This window comes from Acartia tonsa, chromosome 1 (assembly GCF_053477335.1).
Source record: "Acartia tonsa isolate MP-2025a chromosome 1, ASM5347733v1, whole genome shotgun sequence".
Lineage (NCBI taxonomy): Eukaryota > Metazoa > Arthropoda > Copepoda > Calanoida > Acartiidae > Acartia > Acartia tonsa.
In genome coordinates, this window is record NC_137260.1 from 58233715 (window position 1) to 58250609 (window position 16895).

The 16895-nt window shown below is 35.1% G+C and overlaps 1 protein-coding gene across 2 annotated transcripts in view; it reads right to left on the minus strand.

The window, feature by feature from the left end:
* Positions 1–6711: 6711 nt before the first annotated feature.
* Positions 6712–16895, minus strand: part of LOC145324756 (uncharacterized) — a 32709-nt gene continuing 22525 nt past the window's right edge. Inside the window, exons 7-12 of one of the 2 annotated variants that reach the window (XM_080167375.1) lie at positions 16255–16339; positions 15733–15803; positions 15161–15218; positions 13437–13594; positions 12959–13105; positions 6712–7192 (exon numbers count right to left, since the gene is read on the minus strand). In XM_080167375.1, the coding sequence (XP_080023501.1) occupies positions 6803–7192; positions 12959–13105; positions 13437–13594; positions 15161–15218; positions 15733–15803; positions 16255–16339 (909 nt within the window). In that variant the 3' untranslated portion in view covers positions 6712–6802. Of the gene's footprint in view, positions 7193–12958; positions 13106–13421; positions 13595–15160; positions 15219–15732; positions 15804–16254; positions 16340–16895 lie in introns of both variants that reach the window. The other variant, XM_080167368.1, reaches the window with a different exon arrangement.

A 16895-nucleotide genomic window follows, 5' to 3' on the forward strand; every position in this document is an offset into this window, starting at 1 on the left:
ACATTCATTAAAGCACGCTGTTTTTTTTTTATTAACTTTTGGCACCTTTTTTTGTAAGACATAAACATTCTTCTCATCTAATTTTTGGAATGGTTGTTAGAATAAGGTAAAGTATTAAAAGCGAGGCATCTCTATAATCAAATCCATAAAATAAAAGCATGTCTATTACTCTATCCTGTCTATTCTGACACACGATTTTTATTGACGTTATCATCCTGGTTGTACAAGCAGCTATGTTTTAAAAAGGAAAAAAAATCAGGGGTGGTTTAGCCTCCTCCCAAATAATTACAAACCTTCCGAGAACCTTCACTGCACTGTAAGGGGGAGCTATTTGGGTCCAGCGGATAGCAAGATCCTTCAGTAAAAACAAATAAACATACAGTTCATCCTGTTTACTGTTTTACTTTTACCCCTGCAATCCGCCTTTTCAAAGGGTAAGGAACATTATAGATTTTAAAAATCTCAAGTTACAAATGGTAGAAAACGAACAAAACAAACTTTAGTTAAAGAGTAGCTTTGCTAATAAAAATACAAAATTTGGAAAGAAATAACATGTATTAAAAGAATTTAATTAAAGTAAACAACACTAAATTCAGACATATAAAAAAAACTTAGGATCATATGCATAAAATAATAAATTTTATTTTCTTATATAATAGTTAAATTTTAAATTAATACAGAATGATTTTATTAATAATTTAACATGCCAAATTGTCAACGTATATCATTAAAATGAGGGTTGGGGGTATATGTAGAAAACTCGTAATCTTTGAACAAAGGGCTATTAGAATAGTCTAGAACTATATGAAAAACTAGGAGCTTCGCCCTTAGCATTTTGGAATTCTGCATAAGAGCAGGGGTGTATATTCTGCACAAGATTTACTTTTTTTTCCCCTGCTACAAAATTTTTAATTTCCCCCCCCCCCCCTAGTTTTTTCTCACCAAGTAGGGGGGAAAATGGAAAAATATTTAAAGAACTCTATATTTTATTTATTTTATCCCTCCTACCACCCATTTTTTTATAGTTTTTTTTACCAAGGAGGGGGGAAGGAAATGGAAAAAATGTTTTCAGTTTTCTTAATCTATACATTTTTCCCCCTCCAACCACTTATTTTTTATTCCCCCCCCCCCTGAGCAGGGGATCCCTTGTAGAATATACAGTATACACCCCTGCATAAGAGGTAGGGGAAAAAATGGCCTATAACCTTTTCAATACATAAGACCCAAAACCATCCCGGGAACTTCATAAAACATAAAATGTAAAACTGACTCCAAATGAAAGCCAGTTCTTTATTTCATTATTACGGGATACCTGCATAACCTTCCCACCATTTTGGTCGGCCTATTCCCTCAAAGTGCCTGTTGAGCACTGAAACCCAAAATCCCTTATTTTATAAGAAATTGAAAAAGTAAGGGAAGGGGGGGGGGAATCGCGCAACCTCTACCTCTATTTTATCTAATAAAAAAATAACAAAGTTTTTTCATAATTTTGACCAAAAATATATTTATTTATTCAAATTTAGATATCGAAAATTTTGTTTAATATATGACTATCGCTGACTGGACTGGTTAAGCTCATGTAGTGGGCATAGCCATCTACTCGTCGTAGTCGCTGGAGTCATCGACGTCGTCGGGTTCCTGTTGGAGGAGCTCCTCCACAAGGTCCTGCTGGACGGTGACCAAGCGGTCCATGGTGGCGATGGAATCCATGTTGGCCTGGAAGGAGCGGGCGTACGTGGGCATTACTGAAATTAGCCTCACGACTAACCCATAGTTGGAGTACATCATGCGGAGGATCTCCTCATCGATGGCATCTTGGCGGAATCTCCTCCACATAAGTCTGTCGCCCTCGTACACGACGCCCATTAACCTCCTCTTGACCATAAACCAGAGGTCCAGACAGCGCCTGTCTACCCCCGGAAATGGGAGTAGATCAGGCACTGCCGCGAGGTTCAGCAGCTGCTGGACGCCGTGCACGGGTGCAGGATCATCGATTTCATCGCTTGAGTTCAACATGGCGATGAGCTCCTGCACCTGGTCTTGGAGGGGAACATCTTCTTCTCCTCCAGCCTCCTCCGGAACTTCCGGCGCCCCATCCGGTAAAGCACCTTGGCCTTGTCCAACTTCCTCTTCTTGATCTGACATTTCTGAGACAATTGAACTTTGACCCTACCCACCCCCATATTTATACCCCCCTTGTGTCTTAATACCATACATTATTCAATCTTAATTTAACTTATTAATTAATAAATAACTTTCCCTACTTCCGATTTCCCGCGTATTCCCCCTATGCTTTACAACCAATTGTCTCCCCCCCGCCCCCTCTTTTGCTTTATTCTTTTGCTTTATTCTGCCGTGCTTTACCGGAAAACCACTCTTCCCCCCTCCCCCTATTTTTCTCCCCCCCAGTATATACCAAACGATAGGCGCCGCTCCGTCTGTCTAGCTGGAAGTCACGGCCGCGCACAAACCACCCACCACTCCCCTTCTAGTTTTTTCCCCCCCTCCTCCCCCTAACCTGTTGAATTCCCTGACCCATCTCCCTTATTTTAACCAGTTTCTCACTTCACTTTTTTTTATGCTAATGAAAATTAATCCATAGCGAAATATTAACAGACATCCTATTACTCTATACATCCTTCATAAAAAATAAAAGTTCATAGCAAGATATCTAGGATTTATTAAACAAATCAATGAATTTATGATAATTTATGATATTTTAATACTTTTACTTTTTTGGATAAAACTAAACTGTATTATTCTTCAAAAACAATTTTATATTTCAATAGCCATATCAGTAACTTTTTGCAGTTTTTTTCTGTTGATTCATTGTTGATTTTTGTTGATTTTTGTGAACATCATGTGGACATTTCCGCGGGTGTTTTTGCGGATATTTTTGCGGATATCTTGTATATAAAGTCGTAGAGAACTTGACCGTAACTGGTTCAAACCGGAAATGGCCAACTTCTGGAACTATAGCTGGAGACAGGCCCCCTCTTGAGCAGTTATCCGCTCAGCAATTTCACCCAATTTAGCTTCATGAAACTCCATGTCCTTGTTTGGGTTGTATAGTGTGAGGGCCAACTCGGTTTCTAAATAACCCTGTTGGTATAGAAGACGGGCTACCTCACGACGTACTTCGTCACTGACATTGTCACCATTAACTATATTGAGAAGTCGTTCATATGTTATTGTCAATCTATTGCGTAGCGGCTGCCACATTTGTTGGTATTCTTCCTCTCCGAACATTTCGTGTCTAAACAATAGTAAGATTTAAACCTCACTAAAGCAAAGCTATAACCAAATTACGCGCGCAATAGCACGCCACAGTCTTTTTTAACATGACCCACTTTCACCCTTTTACCTTCAAAAAGGGGTGGAATCAATGGATTAATGATACGTTTTCGCCTTCCCTTAAAACCCCCTCCCCCCCCCCCCTCTTCCTCTCCCATTTTGTTGCCCCATTCACAGCCATGCTGTGACCAGTTCTCAAAACACAAAAATCAGATTCCGGAGGAATCGAACCATACATATTTAGGGACACACTCCCATTATCAAAATACCAAAATCAGATTCCGTAGGAATCGCATATGACCTATTCTTAGGATTTTTTATATCCATTCTCAAAAATAAAAATCAGATTCCGTAGGAATCGAAACCAACCATTACACCTTGTTCACTTAAGTACACGATATGATTATTATTAGGGTATTCTTGTCCTTTTTTGGACTTTTCTTTGGTTTTTTTTTGGATTTTTTGGATTGGACCAAGTGTTATCGCGAAATTTGCCGTTATCCTGTAATTATTGGTGTGGAGATGTCCTTAAAACCCGGACAAAACTCCACTCTATAATGAAAATAATTTGATATAAAGGAAACTGTCTATTTGGAGCTGAAAAGGGATCTCAACGGGAATAGCGACTCCTTATGGAGGTTTTGGTTCCTTAATTGTTCCGAATTCACGCTTGGAGAAGTTGCAACTGATAGTAGGAGGATGTCTGAAATACACAGCAAGATATTGTTTCATTGTTAAGATTATTATTTATTTGCACATATAACATTGTATCGGCTTGGCAAGCGTCAAAGTACACCAGTGGCTCCACAACCCTTAAAGGGTTATGCCAACTATCTGGTACAATGTTGCATGGAATTTTTATTGTAAAATATTGTCTCCATTCAATTTAAACTGGCCTGGTAACTAGGTGGAGATGAAGTTCGGCCAATTCCATGCTAGGTACTTAATAATTGTTATTATGTATATTATTATCTAACCTGCACCAAACACAACAAACCAGATGAATCAAACAAATCAAGCATAGTAACATAATTTATAATATATATCTAATAAAATATGTTGTACCTTTGAGGAAAATAAATCTTATCTTATCTTATCTTGTTTGTTTATTACTAAGGGGCAATTTGTTTGTTTGTTTATTACTAAGGGGCAATTTAAGTAATACTAGTTTGTAGGTAGCAACCCCCCCCCCCAAACACTTATTTTTAGAAAAAAGGGGGAAGGGGTCATTGCTCAACAGTCACTTTGTGGGAAAGCAACCATTAATCTATTACAAACGGCCTGTTTAGAAAAGACTATAATAGTTATTTATCGCATTGTATTATAGACAGATTTCAGCGGATATTAAAATAAAAAAATTGAAGACTAAAATCAGTTTTGTTATACCTGAGGGGTCGAAGGTCCAGCCAACAAAACTGGTATTAATTTTACGATTTTTTTTATAATTCGTGAAAAATTGTCTGTAATTTGATGCTATACATGATTTTTCATTTTGGCTTAGAACTGATTAAAATCCTATAATAGTTATTTATCGCACTGTATTATAGACAGATTTCAGCGGATATTAAAATACAAAAATTGAAGACTAAAATCAGTTTTGTTATAATAATACCTGAGGGGTCGAAGGTCCAGTTAACAAAACTGGTATTAATTTTACGATTTTTTTTATAATTCGTGAAAAATTGTCTGTAATTTGATGCTATACATGATTTTTCATTTTGGGTTAGAACTGATTAAAATCCTGCGGATATTAATCGGTTTCGAAGCCATACTGAAAAATGTCTTATCTAGGTATTATTTTATTATTTCTATTTGACTAAATTTTTCTATTATGTGATTAGAGAGATGTATAATTAGAGCTACACTGTGATATATTAAGATATTAAATAGGTATAAAAGTATCTAATTAATACAAATATTAGTTATATGTTAATTTGATACCTAAAACTATTAGAAATTGATTGACTATGATGATTTTATTACTAATTTGATTTATATAAACATGCCTTTTAAAATATTATATTAAATTGGTTTTATTCTAACTCTTTCTATTACAAAATACTAGAGGCTGCACCTCTAGGTGCATTTGAGGCAAAATTTTCATGGGTGCTTTCTTTTGGGATAGTAAAGGCACTTTCCCAAAAATAGTTACAAACCTTCCCTGAAAAGGGAAACCATACCGGTTAGCGAGACCTAAAGATACACGCAGACAGATTGAAGAAATTGTTACTTTTATATAAGGACAACTGAACTTAAATTAAAATGTACTATCCTATATTATAAAGTAATAAGCTTTTTTTGTCTGTAGCGATCTCGCTAACTGCTGAACCGATATGGCTCTTCTTTACAGCAAAGCCTCTTATAGGCTCTGAGATGGTTTTAGGCTATCATTTTTTATGGTTTAAGGCTGTTTTTGTGCCTTATAATATAGAGCCCCTAGATGCTAGGGGCGCACCCGCTAGTATTTTATATAGTAACTACACAAAAAGATTTTAGTTTTTTATAAAGTTTAATTATCAAAACACACAAAAATAAAGTTAAAAAAGTTTATAAAAAACATTCATTATCAAGTTAAATTTAAGAGAAACCCCTGTCAAATCATATATAATATTATTAATAACTAATACGGCAAAATAGTTAAAAATTGGAATATAGTCCCTTTCATGATAACGCCTCTTGAGAGGCGTTTCGTAGTTTTTTTCACAGTAACTTTTGGTAGGTTATTTTAGGTTTAGTAAATGCCCCGCAGGGTTAAGCACCCCGCATGGGGCTAGAAATAGGGGAAAAGCTACTGTGAAAATACGACAGAACGCCCCTTAAGGGCGTTGCCAAGAAAGGGACTATAACTAAAAGTTTAATATTTAAATAAGGATGCCTGCATCCATTAATACACATTTATCATTAACTTGAACATTAATTTAATAATGCCTTTTTGAAAGCTTAAAGCAATTTAATATTCAATCGACTTTAATAAAATTAATACACAGATAAAAATTGGCAAGATGTATTATAAAAAATCTCTTAAAATCGAGATCTTGTATTAAATATTTAAAGTTAACTAAAGTGCCAAGTAGAGCTAAAAACCCCTCCCCCCAACCTTGATTTGCTTGTTTTGATTTGATTGTTATAATTCCATGCGGACCAAGAGGTCCATTAAAGGAATATCATATTGTCTCAGGAATCAAGTGTCTATTAACAAAATTTTTAACTTTAAAAGCGTCATTTTCACTGGATTCAAGCATCAATTAATTTGAAATAAATTGAAAATAAGGGGTGATTGAGGCTAGTTTTTCGTGTCCTGTGTTTTATTTTAGGTTTGGTTAGGTAAGGTTGCATTAAGTACAGGTTAGCCCTGGAGGGATTAAAAATTCCAATTCCTTCAAAAGATGGTGGGGGGGGGGGGGGGATTATGTGCTAGCTAGGCACTTAAGGGAAAGCCCCAGTATAATATTAAAAGACAAACTATAAAAAGAATAAAAAAAATTTCTATCCTTAAAAAAACTGATGACTAAGCAGCCGCCTGCCTGTGTTTACTAGCAGCCAACCCTGGCGGATCTAAACCATTCAAAGATTTTGTTTGCAGCAGCTTAACAGCTGCGGCAGCTGAATTTCCTTCAACTTTATCTTCATTATTAACATCATGAGTAAGATGCAAAGTATCTCCATTTAATAAAGGTTTCATTATGGCAGCTTTTGTTGGGGTTGTAGTTGTACACAGATTATCTTCTTGTTCCAACTGCTTCTTTGTTGTTGGCTGGATGCCTTGGCCAGCAGCAGCTGCAGCCTCCAGCTTTCTGGAGGAAGGAGGAGCCGCCTCCAGGTCTTGGTTTTCCTTCTCCAGGGCGGGATTAAGGTAAATTAGTTTGGGAGAACTTTCCACTAGGCTTCCAACATCGTCCTGAAAAAAAAGTTGAATGACTGAATATTTTTAACATTTAGTGTAACATATGTATAGTAACCCAAAGACGACCTCTAGGATTAAATGACCTAATTAAAATGAGTCTAATGCCTGTTTAATTGCCAAGCTTTCCCTTAACTCTTAATGATTTTATAAATCTGATATTTGTGGTAAAGCCACTCTTTACCACAATAAGTACCTTCTTAAGATATCCCATGAACTAGGGATCCTTATTATCACTAGGTAGGTACTTGGAAGATGTAGGCTGGGAGGACTTCTGGGATGGAAGGTCAGCTTGCTGAGGGTTCTTCAGTCAGGAAGGTCTTCTTGATGGACTGCTACTTCCTTGTTATATTACAAAGATAATATTTGTTAAATAACAAAGATTTCTTTGGAGTTATATATTTATTTTGACTGTTAACAGTTTCAAAGCAAATACAGAACTGATTTATTACAATAAATATCTCAGCTTTTATACCCGTCAATTCAAATCAGCTGACAAAATGTTGCCTTCATTTTTAAAATGGCTGCTTCCATGATTCAAAATGGCTGCCTTTTTGTTAACCAAATTTGAATTGACAATAAGAATATCAGAACATCAATATAGACATTGTATACATCATATACATAATCATTTATATACATAAAATTTATGATACTAGTGTTCAATCTATTGTGTGTGCTTATTTTCAATGCTGGGATATCAGAAAATGCAGTATGTGTGTCTCAGAGTTCATATAAAACATGTAAATGGATTTTCTCTTGTTCTTTGCACTTTTACAATAGAGAATGTGAAGAGTATTAAGGTTATATTGCACCTTTATACATAGTCTTGTAATCACACAAGTTTTGTTCTTTGACCACAAAGGTATAGTAAGTTCTTCAATCACAAAGATAAGTCTTTAACCATAAAGGTCACTTCAATTGACCACTAAGGTCTTTGCACAAAACCACAAAGGTTTGTCCTGGACCACAAAGGTCCCTTGATCAACCACTAAGATTCATCCTTGACCACAAAGGTCCAATATATATGTCCTGGACCACAAAGGTCCCTTGACCAACCACTAAGATTCATCCTTGACGACAAAGGTATTACCAGGGACAAGGGAAGGTTTCTCTGACCAAAAAGTCTATTAAAATCATTCAATCTAATCACGAAACCTTTATGAGTGTGTAATATTATCGATGATTCAACTATTATTAAAAGGGGCTTGTAGTAATTATGTCTGAGTATAAATTTGCTAATCTAAATTCACTAAACTTCATCAAAAGTTTGTAGATTATTAACAGGGATCGGCAGCCGCACGTAAGCCGCGTGTAAGCCTCAGTGATATCGTCATTTTATTACTATAATATTAAGCTGGATGTATAAAACAGCTCTTTAGCAGACAATCCTTCTTTCTGAATTTTTTTTTCTGCTCACAAGCAGGTTTAAAAGTGAGGCTGAGGCGCGGCTGCCGAACCCTGATTATTTATGTTATTAGCAGAACGATTTTAAAAAAATAACACAGTAGGGAGATTAAAAAACATTTTGAAATACTTCCTAAAAATAAAATCTTTAAATATTTTTCCTACCCATAAAATTTGTAACTGTTTAAAGACGAAAAACAAAATATTTTTACAAATTTTTACTTCGGCTCATTTTCAAACACTTCCTAATTAACCCTTTAGAGCAAGTTAAAGTAAAAGTTTCAAATTGATTCAATAACTTAAAAACATCTTACTTTAAAGCTCAAAAATAAAATCCTTTGCTCATTACTTATTAAAACAAGGATGACAACATCTATAAAAGCGAAGCTCTGAATTGGAAGGAAATCGAACATTAACACTCATAGAGTGACAGAACTGAATAAACTGAACATATGTCTATGCAAAATTGTAAGTAAATTTGTTGCAAAACTTATTAAATACATGTTACTGTTTAAGGACATACTAACGTTTTTAAGACTAGTTATAGAGAAGCTTCGCTTATAACATTATACCATGTTGTAATAGGAATCAGTATTAAAAAAATCAGATGACTAGGATAATTTGAATATATAAAAATTTGTTGTAAAAAAAGTAAAAAATCAGCTTGTTTTAAATAGACGTACAGACTTTCTAGTAATAATTATAGAGTTGCTGCGCTTATCATTTTGTACCTAACTGCTATAGGAATTAGCATGTGAAGTTTGAAATCGAAAGGACAATCCTAACCTTTTTAGATTAACGAAAAAAGCTAACTGTAACAGATGGACGTACGGACGGACTTACGGACCGACCCTAATTATAGAAAAGCTTCTTTTAAATAGACGTACGGACTTTCTAGTAATGATTATAGAGTTGCTGCGCTTTCGAATTTGTACCTAACTGCTATAGGAATTAGCATATAAAGTTAGAAATCAAAAGGACAATCCTAACCTTTTTAGATTAACGAGAAAAGCTAACTGTAACGGATGGACGTACGGACGGACTTACGGACCGACCCTAATTATAGAAAAGCTTCGCTTTTAAAAAAAAAATGACCTAGAAACATAAAGAACTAAATTCTATTTGACGATCAACTTAATTTAAAATAATCATAAAAAACATATATTGGTGCCTTACCACAAAGTTGCCTATCAAGCACTGATCCCCCTCCTTATTTGAAATATATCTTTTGGTTTCTTTAATGCTATACCAAGACTCCCTCCCCTTTGGTCGTTTACAATTTGTTGTAAATTAATGGTCGGGAAAGTGGGGATTCTGTGCTCTACAAGGCACTATGGGGGAAATTCCCCATATTTTAAATTCTGTGAAAAGTTTGTAAATGTTAATATTCGGAGAAGATTAGTTGTTTTTAGTATTGCAGTACATAATAAATCATGATTTCAGGGAAGCTTCTAATTTACATTACCTATTTCGCCACTTCCCTCCAACTTGTTTCACAATTAGAGGCAAGAAGTTGTCAAGAAATACCAAATTAAACCACAACATATATTATAAAATTTAGGATTTGGAAAAGAATAGTTATGTAGTTCAGAATTTTATTGATAGGTGTCGTAAAAACTTTTTTTATATAAAATTTTTAGATGAGATAAATATCTAAACAATCTTAAATATTTTTGAAAATATTACAGCTATCCACTCTTTGGGATTTTTAATAAATTTTATTCACTATTAAACATATAATTTACGAGTAGTCTATGATTTAGATAAAATATATAAAATATGTAAAAAGCATTATTCAACTCGTTCATCTCAAAACTGAACATGGAACTAATCTCTGACTATCATTTTTGCATGGCTTGTAGTAAAGTGAGCAAAAACTAATAAATTAAAATGCTTGAGATTCTTGTCAAATTCTGCCAAAAGTTGCATAATCTCATCATCTAGTTTTAACTGGAAATCTATGAAATCAGCTCTAAAGCATTGTTTGCCAGAATAGCCTTCCCTTGTCCCTGGGTATTACTTAATCAATCTCTATAATATAGTTAACCGCCAAGGTTTATTTTAACACAAAACCACCAAGGGTAAACATTAACATAGTATTCAAGCTTGGCAAATATAACTAAACCTTTTATATTGCCCTGCTTGCGTGAATGAATTGCGACTGAGAAATTTGAGTTGCCATATGGGGACTTAAACTCGAAATCTCACCTCCATAACTCAGTGTGTTACCACTGAGCTACGACGCCCCTTGATACATAGCTTAAACAGCAAAAGCATTATGATTTATGAATAAAGGTTACATGATAAATCCTTGTCAGAGAGAGAGGATGTTAGTCTGTAATGCTGTGAGCTAGTCTAAACTGTAAAGCTTCTAAGTATTTGGAAGGAATCTATAGGGTAGTGCGGGGTTATTCCGGTCAATTTTTTGCTTCAACTTAAAAAAAAACATACTTCCCAAAAACTTTTACCGGTTTTTAAGAGTGCAAATGAAAGATATGGCAATAACGAAGAAGCCTGTCTTGGTCCCGTTAAGATCTCGCAACTAGAAGTCGGTCAAAAATCGGTTTTAAGGGCGGCGGTTGGCCTATACCGGAATAACCCCACCGGTGGGGCTATTTCGGTCAGTTGACTTTGGGGGGGGGGGGGGGGGGGGTGGAACACCCCCTTAAAATATTTTTTTTAACATTTTAAACTATGAGTAGAAAGCTGAGGTCATTAGCTTTCTAACGGTACTAGTCGCATGCAGATCAGAAAATTTTTTGACCACATTTTGCCCATTTTAAAAAAGTCGGTAAAATCGCATAAAAAAACATCAATTTTTTTCATGCAAACTTTTTTTTTTAAATCATACTTTTTATTATATGATTAGGTTTTTTTAAGCTTTATACATAAATTAGAGGCAATTTCTGATTAGCAGGTCTTGGAATTTCTTGAAAAAAGTGATTTTTTCCCCAAAAATTTTTAATCTTAAAAATCCTGCCAGTTTTGACAGCAGTTTTTGATACATTTTTTCTTGTCTCAAATTGGCTAGGATTGACCTACAAGGGTGGTTAAGGTGTCTAAAGATGCAAAATTACATGCCTGACAATTAACTCGAAATGATATGGGGTCTAACTCTAATATTTCAACACATTTTATGCAACAGGAATTTTGAAAATGCAAAATCTTGAATATGTACTCTAAATCTTGGAGATAGAACCCATATCCTGGGGAGTTTTTGTTAGGACATGCAAAGAGCTTTCTATAGACACCTTAAACACCTTTCTAGCTTAATCCCAGCCGATTTGACATAAAAAATCCAAACCGCGCAAAAATCTCGAACACCCTCTTATACGAAAAAGATGCAAGGGTTTCATATGGAATTTTAAATCTTCTAGCAGTCTTTCTAATAGACATACCCCTTCTTACATGAGCCAATGCAGCTGATACATCTTCAGGAAAATATTTAAGGCGTTCCTTTGGGTGATATACTCTTCCCATAACTATAAAAATGTGTCTGAAAAATTTTTAATGTCTTTACAAATTGAAAAGCTTAGGCAACAAAACATGACATAATACAAGCAGTAAAATGACTAGTAATGTACATCACACAACAGGCAAGGCAATGATTAAAGCTTGGGTCATGCATTTAGGTTGTTTATGCTTCCAGATCACCTAAATAAAACATTAGGGTATTATACAGTTATAAATACAGTAATAAAAAAAAGTAAAAAAAGTGACCGGAATAGACCCTTTTTTTGAGACGAAAATTTTTTTTTGAAAAAATCAAGTTAGAACAACGCCTCCAATTGCAAACGATAAATGAATGCCATATCTTTCATTTTACAAAAACCCGGGGGTCGATAGGACTTACCATTTTTTCACAATTTTAGATTGAACATGGCCTATTTTGAAATTTTTTTTTTGCAAATTTTTTGCAACTTTTTGAGGGCAAAAAAAATCATAGAAGGAGTGATCTGACAAAAATTTGCTGAAGTAAGAAATGAAAGTATAGGCAATAAACTACAACTTTGCTTTTCTGAAGATCTCTCGCAAACGTATAGAACACCGTTAAAAAACGGTTTTAAAAAAGTTGGTCGAGTGACCGGAATTAGACCCCCCTACCGCATTAACCCCGCACTACCCTATGTTATTAGGTACTTTGATGTTGCACCAGATTTTCATCTACTCTAAGAAACTTGTAGTTGGCTAAAATACATACTCCCCATCCATCCCCGTTAAACTCCTCTCTCCTACTAGATGAACGAACTGACCAATAAATGATGTCCATGTTAGCAACCTAAATTAACGATAATTTTTCCCCTGTAATAAAATCCACGTTTATTTTATCTCAATTATGATAGTTGATCCTCTCACCTGACTTTGTGATTGTATGACACTGGTAAACAGACTATCCAATTCTGTTACAGAACTGATGCAGCCATTCCTGATCTGATCAAGTACAAGAGAATCAAAAGGACCCTCCTCCTCATCTTGCATACAACCAACATCCATCGTATCAACCTGAAAAATAAACAAAAACATCATGAGATCTAAAGGGATAAGACAATGACATAAATCTCCAATGATCATACACAAACTAACCCCTTCTGTAGATTATAATTAGTGGTTGAAACGTTTTACACTCAACCTTTTGAACAAACCTATCAAAATTCAAAAATCAAAGTTGTTGAGCCAACGAATAAGAAAACAATATTGTAAACTTTTGGGGGACTAGTGTAATAAGTAGCCCAGTTTCCCCTCTAAATTGCATATTTTAAAGTCTTCATATTTTTAAAACTTATTGGTAGTCTTTAAATAAAACCATTAAAAATAATACCTCCATGCAACCGACCTCTTCCTGTGTATCACCATTCATACAAGTGACTCCCTGGCTGCTGGAGCTGCCTGCAGCAGCCTCCAGAATAGTTGACATCGTGTCCAGGTTGCCTGCTGATGAACCATCAATCATGAGGCCCAATGACTCACAGCTATTCTGCCCGATAAGAATACCTTAATAAAATAAAAACCATGAATGCAAAGATCTGAAATGGCAGGACAAACTTAAAACATTGAAGGTGATTATTGACATGCTTCTCTTAAAACATTGATTTACCTTGTTGTCTTAGGAATCAGTATTAAAAAAATATGAATAGGAATGTTACATCGAATAAATATTTTTAAATGTTTGAAATGGACGTTCGGACATTCTGGTAGCGATTATAGAAATGCTAAGCATTTCGAAATCGTACCTAACTTTAACAGGAATCAATATGCCAAATTTAAAATCGAAAGGACAATGCTAACATGCATAAATTACCCATAAGAGCTATCCATTACGGAAGGAGGGAAATACAGACTGACTCTAATACAGGGGTGTATATTATGTACAAGATTTATTTTTTTTCCCCTGCTACAAAATTTTTTATTTTTTTTCCCCCCTAGATTTTTCTTAAAAAGTAGGGGGGTATAGAAAAATATTTAAAGAACTCTATATTTTATTTATTTTATCCCTCCTACCACACATTTTTTTAGTTCTTTTAACCAAGGAGGGGGGCGAAATGGAAAAAATGTTTTCAGTTTTCTTAATTTTTACATTTTTTTCCCCCTCCAACCACTTATTTTTTATTCCCCCCCCCCCCCTGAGCCGGGGATCCCATGCAGAATATACACCCCTGCTCTAATAATAGAAAAACTTCGCTATAAAAGAAGGGTAGGTATTTGAACTACCTACATGTTTTAGTATAGTGGTTGACAAATTAACCTTTTCCGAATAAATTTAAGCTAAAAATCATAAGTACGTTTTATACTTTTTATTATTGCTCAAGATTATACCTAATATCTTGCTGAGATACAGCCAAAAGTTGTTAAGAAAATATTGGCCTTTATAAAAGGTTTATACTTAAATCCACCCTAATGAACAATACGTGAAGACGCGTCGTCTGTCCTCAGAAAGGTAAAAGAACGCCTTGACAACTTATCAATTTTCAATGACTTCAGGGATAAGACAATGAACGATAAATTGATGTATATTGCCAATAATGTTATACAAAATTGCTCTTTCTGTATAATAAACTTATTGGTTGTAAAGTTTGGACAGACACTAATAATTTCGAACAAACAAAATTTGTCCAAATTTGTCTTGAGCTGAGTAACAAGATAACATTATTATAAGGGGTGTCGTAGCTCAGTGGTAACGCACTGAGTTACGGTGATGAGAGTTCGAGTTCTAGTCCCCATGTGGCAACTCGAATTTCTCCGTTGAATACATTCGCGCAACTTCCCCTGGTTGTGTAAGAAGGGAGATTATTGAGTGATTTGGATACTTAATAGTCACGTACATAATATCTGTACAACCCTTATCCCAAGCTCCTCTTCGGAGAGCGTCATTCATTACGGTGACTTAATTTGGGACACTTGCCACACTCGGCGAGGGTGAGGTAATAAAGAGTAGCTCCCTTGAGACAGTGGGTCAATGCATAATTCTGGAGGTCCAAACACTAAGAAACAATGGCTGCTCAAACAAAACAAATAACGTTGTTATATATCTTTGGGTACTAAGGAAATTTAGGTACTAACCTTTATTAGAAGTATGAAATTGTTGACTAGAATCTGCATCAAGAGTTTCTTTCTCTTCCTATAAACCAAATTTGAAATAGTTTTAAAAATAGAGAGAATAAAAAATCCAGAATGGCTTCGAAACCGATTAATAACCAGTTCTTAATTATACTGTAAAATCATGCATAGCATAGTATTACAAACAATTTTCTACGAATAAAACAGTACAGAGCGATATTAGAATGGAATCAGAATTTATTGTAATAACAATTTCAATTCTTTATTTTTACTTACAATTTCTATTAAATAGGTAGGTACCTAGGTAAGTTAAAATAGTTATCTATCGCGTCGTATTATTGAAAGCTTTCCGCGGATAATAATATAAAAGTCTTGTCTATGTGTGTGTGCACCAAAAGATTTCGCTAACCACTGAACCGATATGATTCTCCTTTACAATGTAGCTTCTCATGGTACTGGGAAGGTTTATAACTTTTTGGGGAGGAGGATACCATCAAATTCCAAAGAGAAATCGACTCTAGACAAAAAAAAATATTTAAAAGTGGCCTCCACTGGCGTAGAAAACAACAATTCACCTGCAACTTAGATTTGAATGTTCCATGATTATTTGGTGTTGTATAAATATCAGTCTCTCCATCTCTCTCCACTAGAAAAAAAGACATAGTTATAGGATAGGTCGATAATTTGATGTGCAACCCAGCTTCAAAATTATATCATTTCTGAATAAAATCATTATGTAGTGAGGTAGCGGAACATTTATATTAACCATGGATGCGGAGCCGTTTGATTTTGTTGCGGCTTCGCCGCCGCGAAGCCTACTATATAAATAACGGCCCCGGCGCCAACCTAATCAAGAAAAACTAAAAAAATCTAATTTTGACTTGAAAGGTTTGAAAAATGGACTTAAAAGGGTTTCCAAATTATAAAATTTAAACATTAAGTTTAATCAAGGTATAAAAAATCTTTTTTTCCCCAATCATTTTTTTAAGGTACCCCCGGAGCCGGAGCCTCTCTAAAAATAACGGCTCCAGCTCCAGCAAAATATGGCGGCTCTGGCTCTGCATCAATGGTATCAACCATATTAACTATAAACTCACCATTAATCATATTTGTATCCTCACTACTGCTGGTGTTAATTTCCACCTCGCCACAAACAGATGAATCATCCAAGAACGTTATAACCTAGAATAGAAATCACATCATTTCCGTCATTTAATCATGGATCTAAAGGGATAAGGCAATGGCCGATAAATAAAATTTGATATATATCATTAATAATAATACACAAAAATAGCCCTTGTGTAGATTACCATTAGTGGAGGAAACGTTTGGACACTCAACGTACCAACCTATCAAAATTCAATTAAAGTCCCCAAAATTGTTGAGCCTACTAATAAGATTCCGCGGATTCCGGATTCTTATTTTTTTTGACGGATTCCGGATTCTAGCAATCTATAATACAAAGTAGAACGATGTTTGTTTGTTTGTCTGTTTGTTTGTAGCGAAGGATCTCGCTAACCGCTGAACCGATCGGGTTCTCCTTTACAGGGTAGCTTCTCATAGGTCCCGGGAAGGTTTATGACTATTTTCTTGGGAAGTGGGACACCCCTAACCCCCAAAAAATGAAAAATTCCCCCCCCCCCCAAAAAAAACACGAAAAATTAGTTTGATAAAACCTCTTGGGGCAAAGCCCCTAGCGGCTAGGGGCGAAGCAGCTAGTATTTTAAAAGGCGTTTAA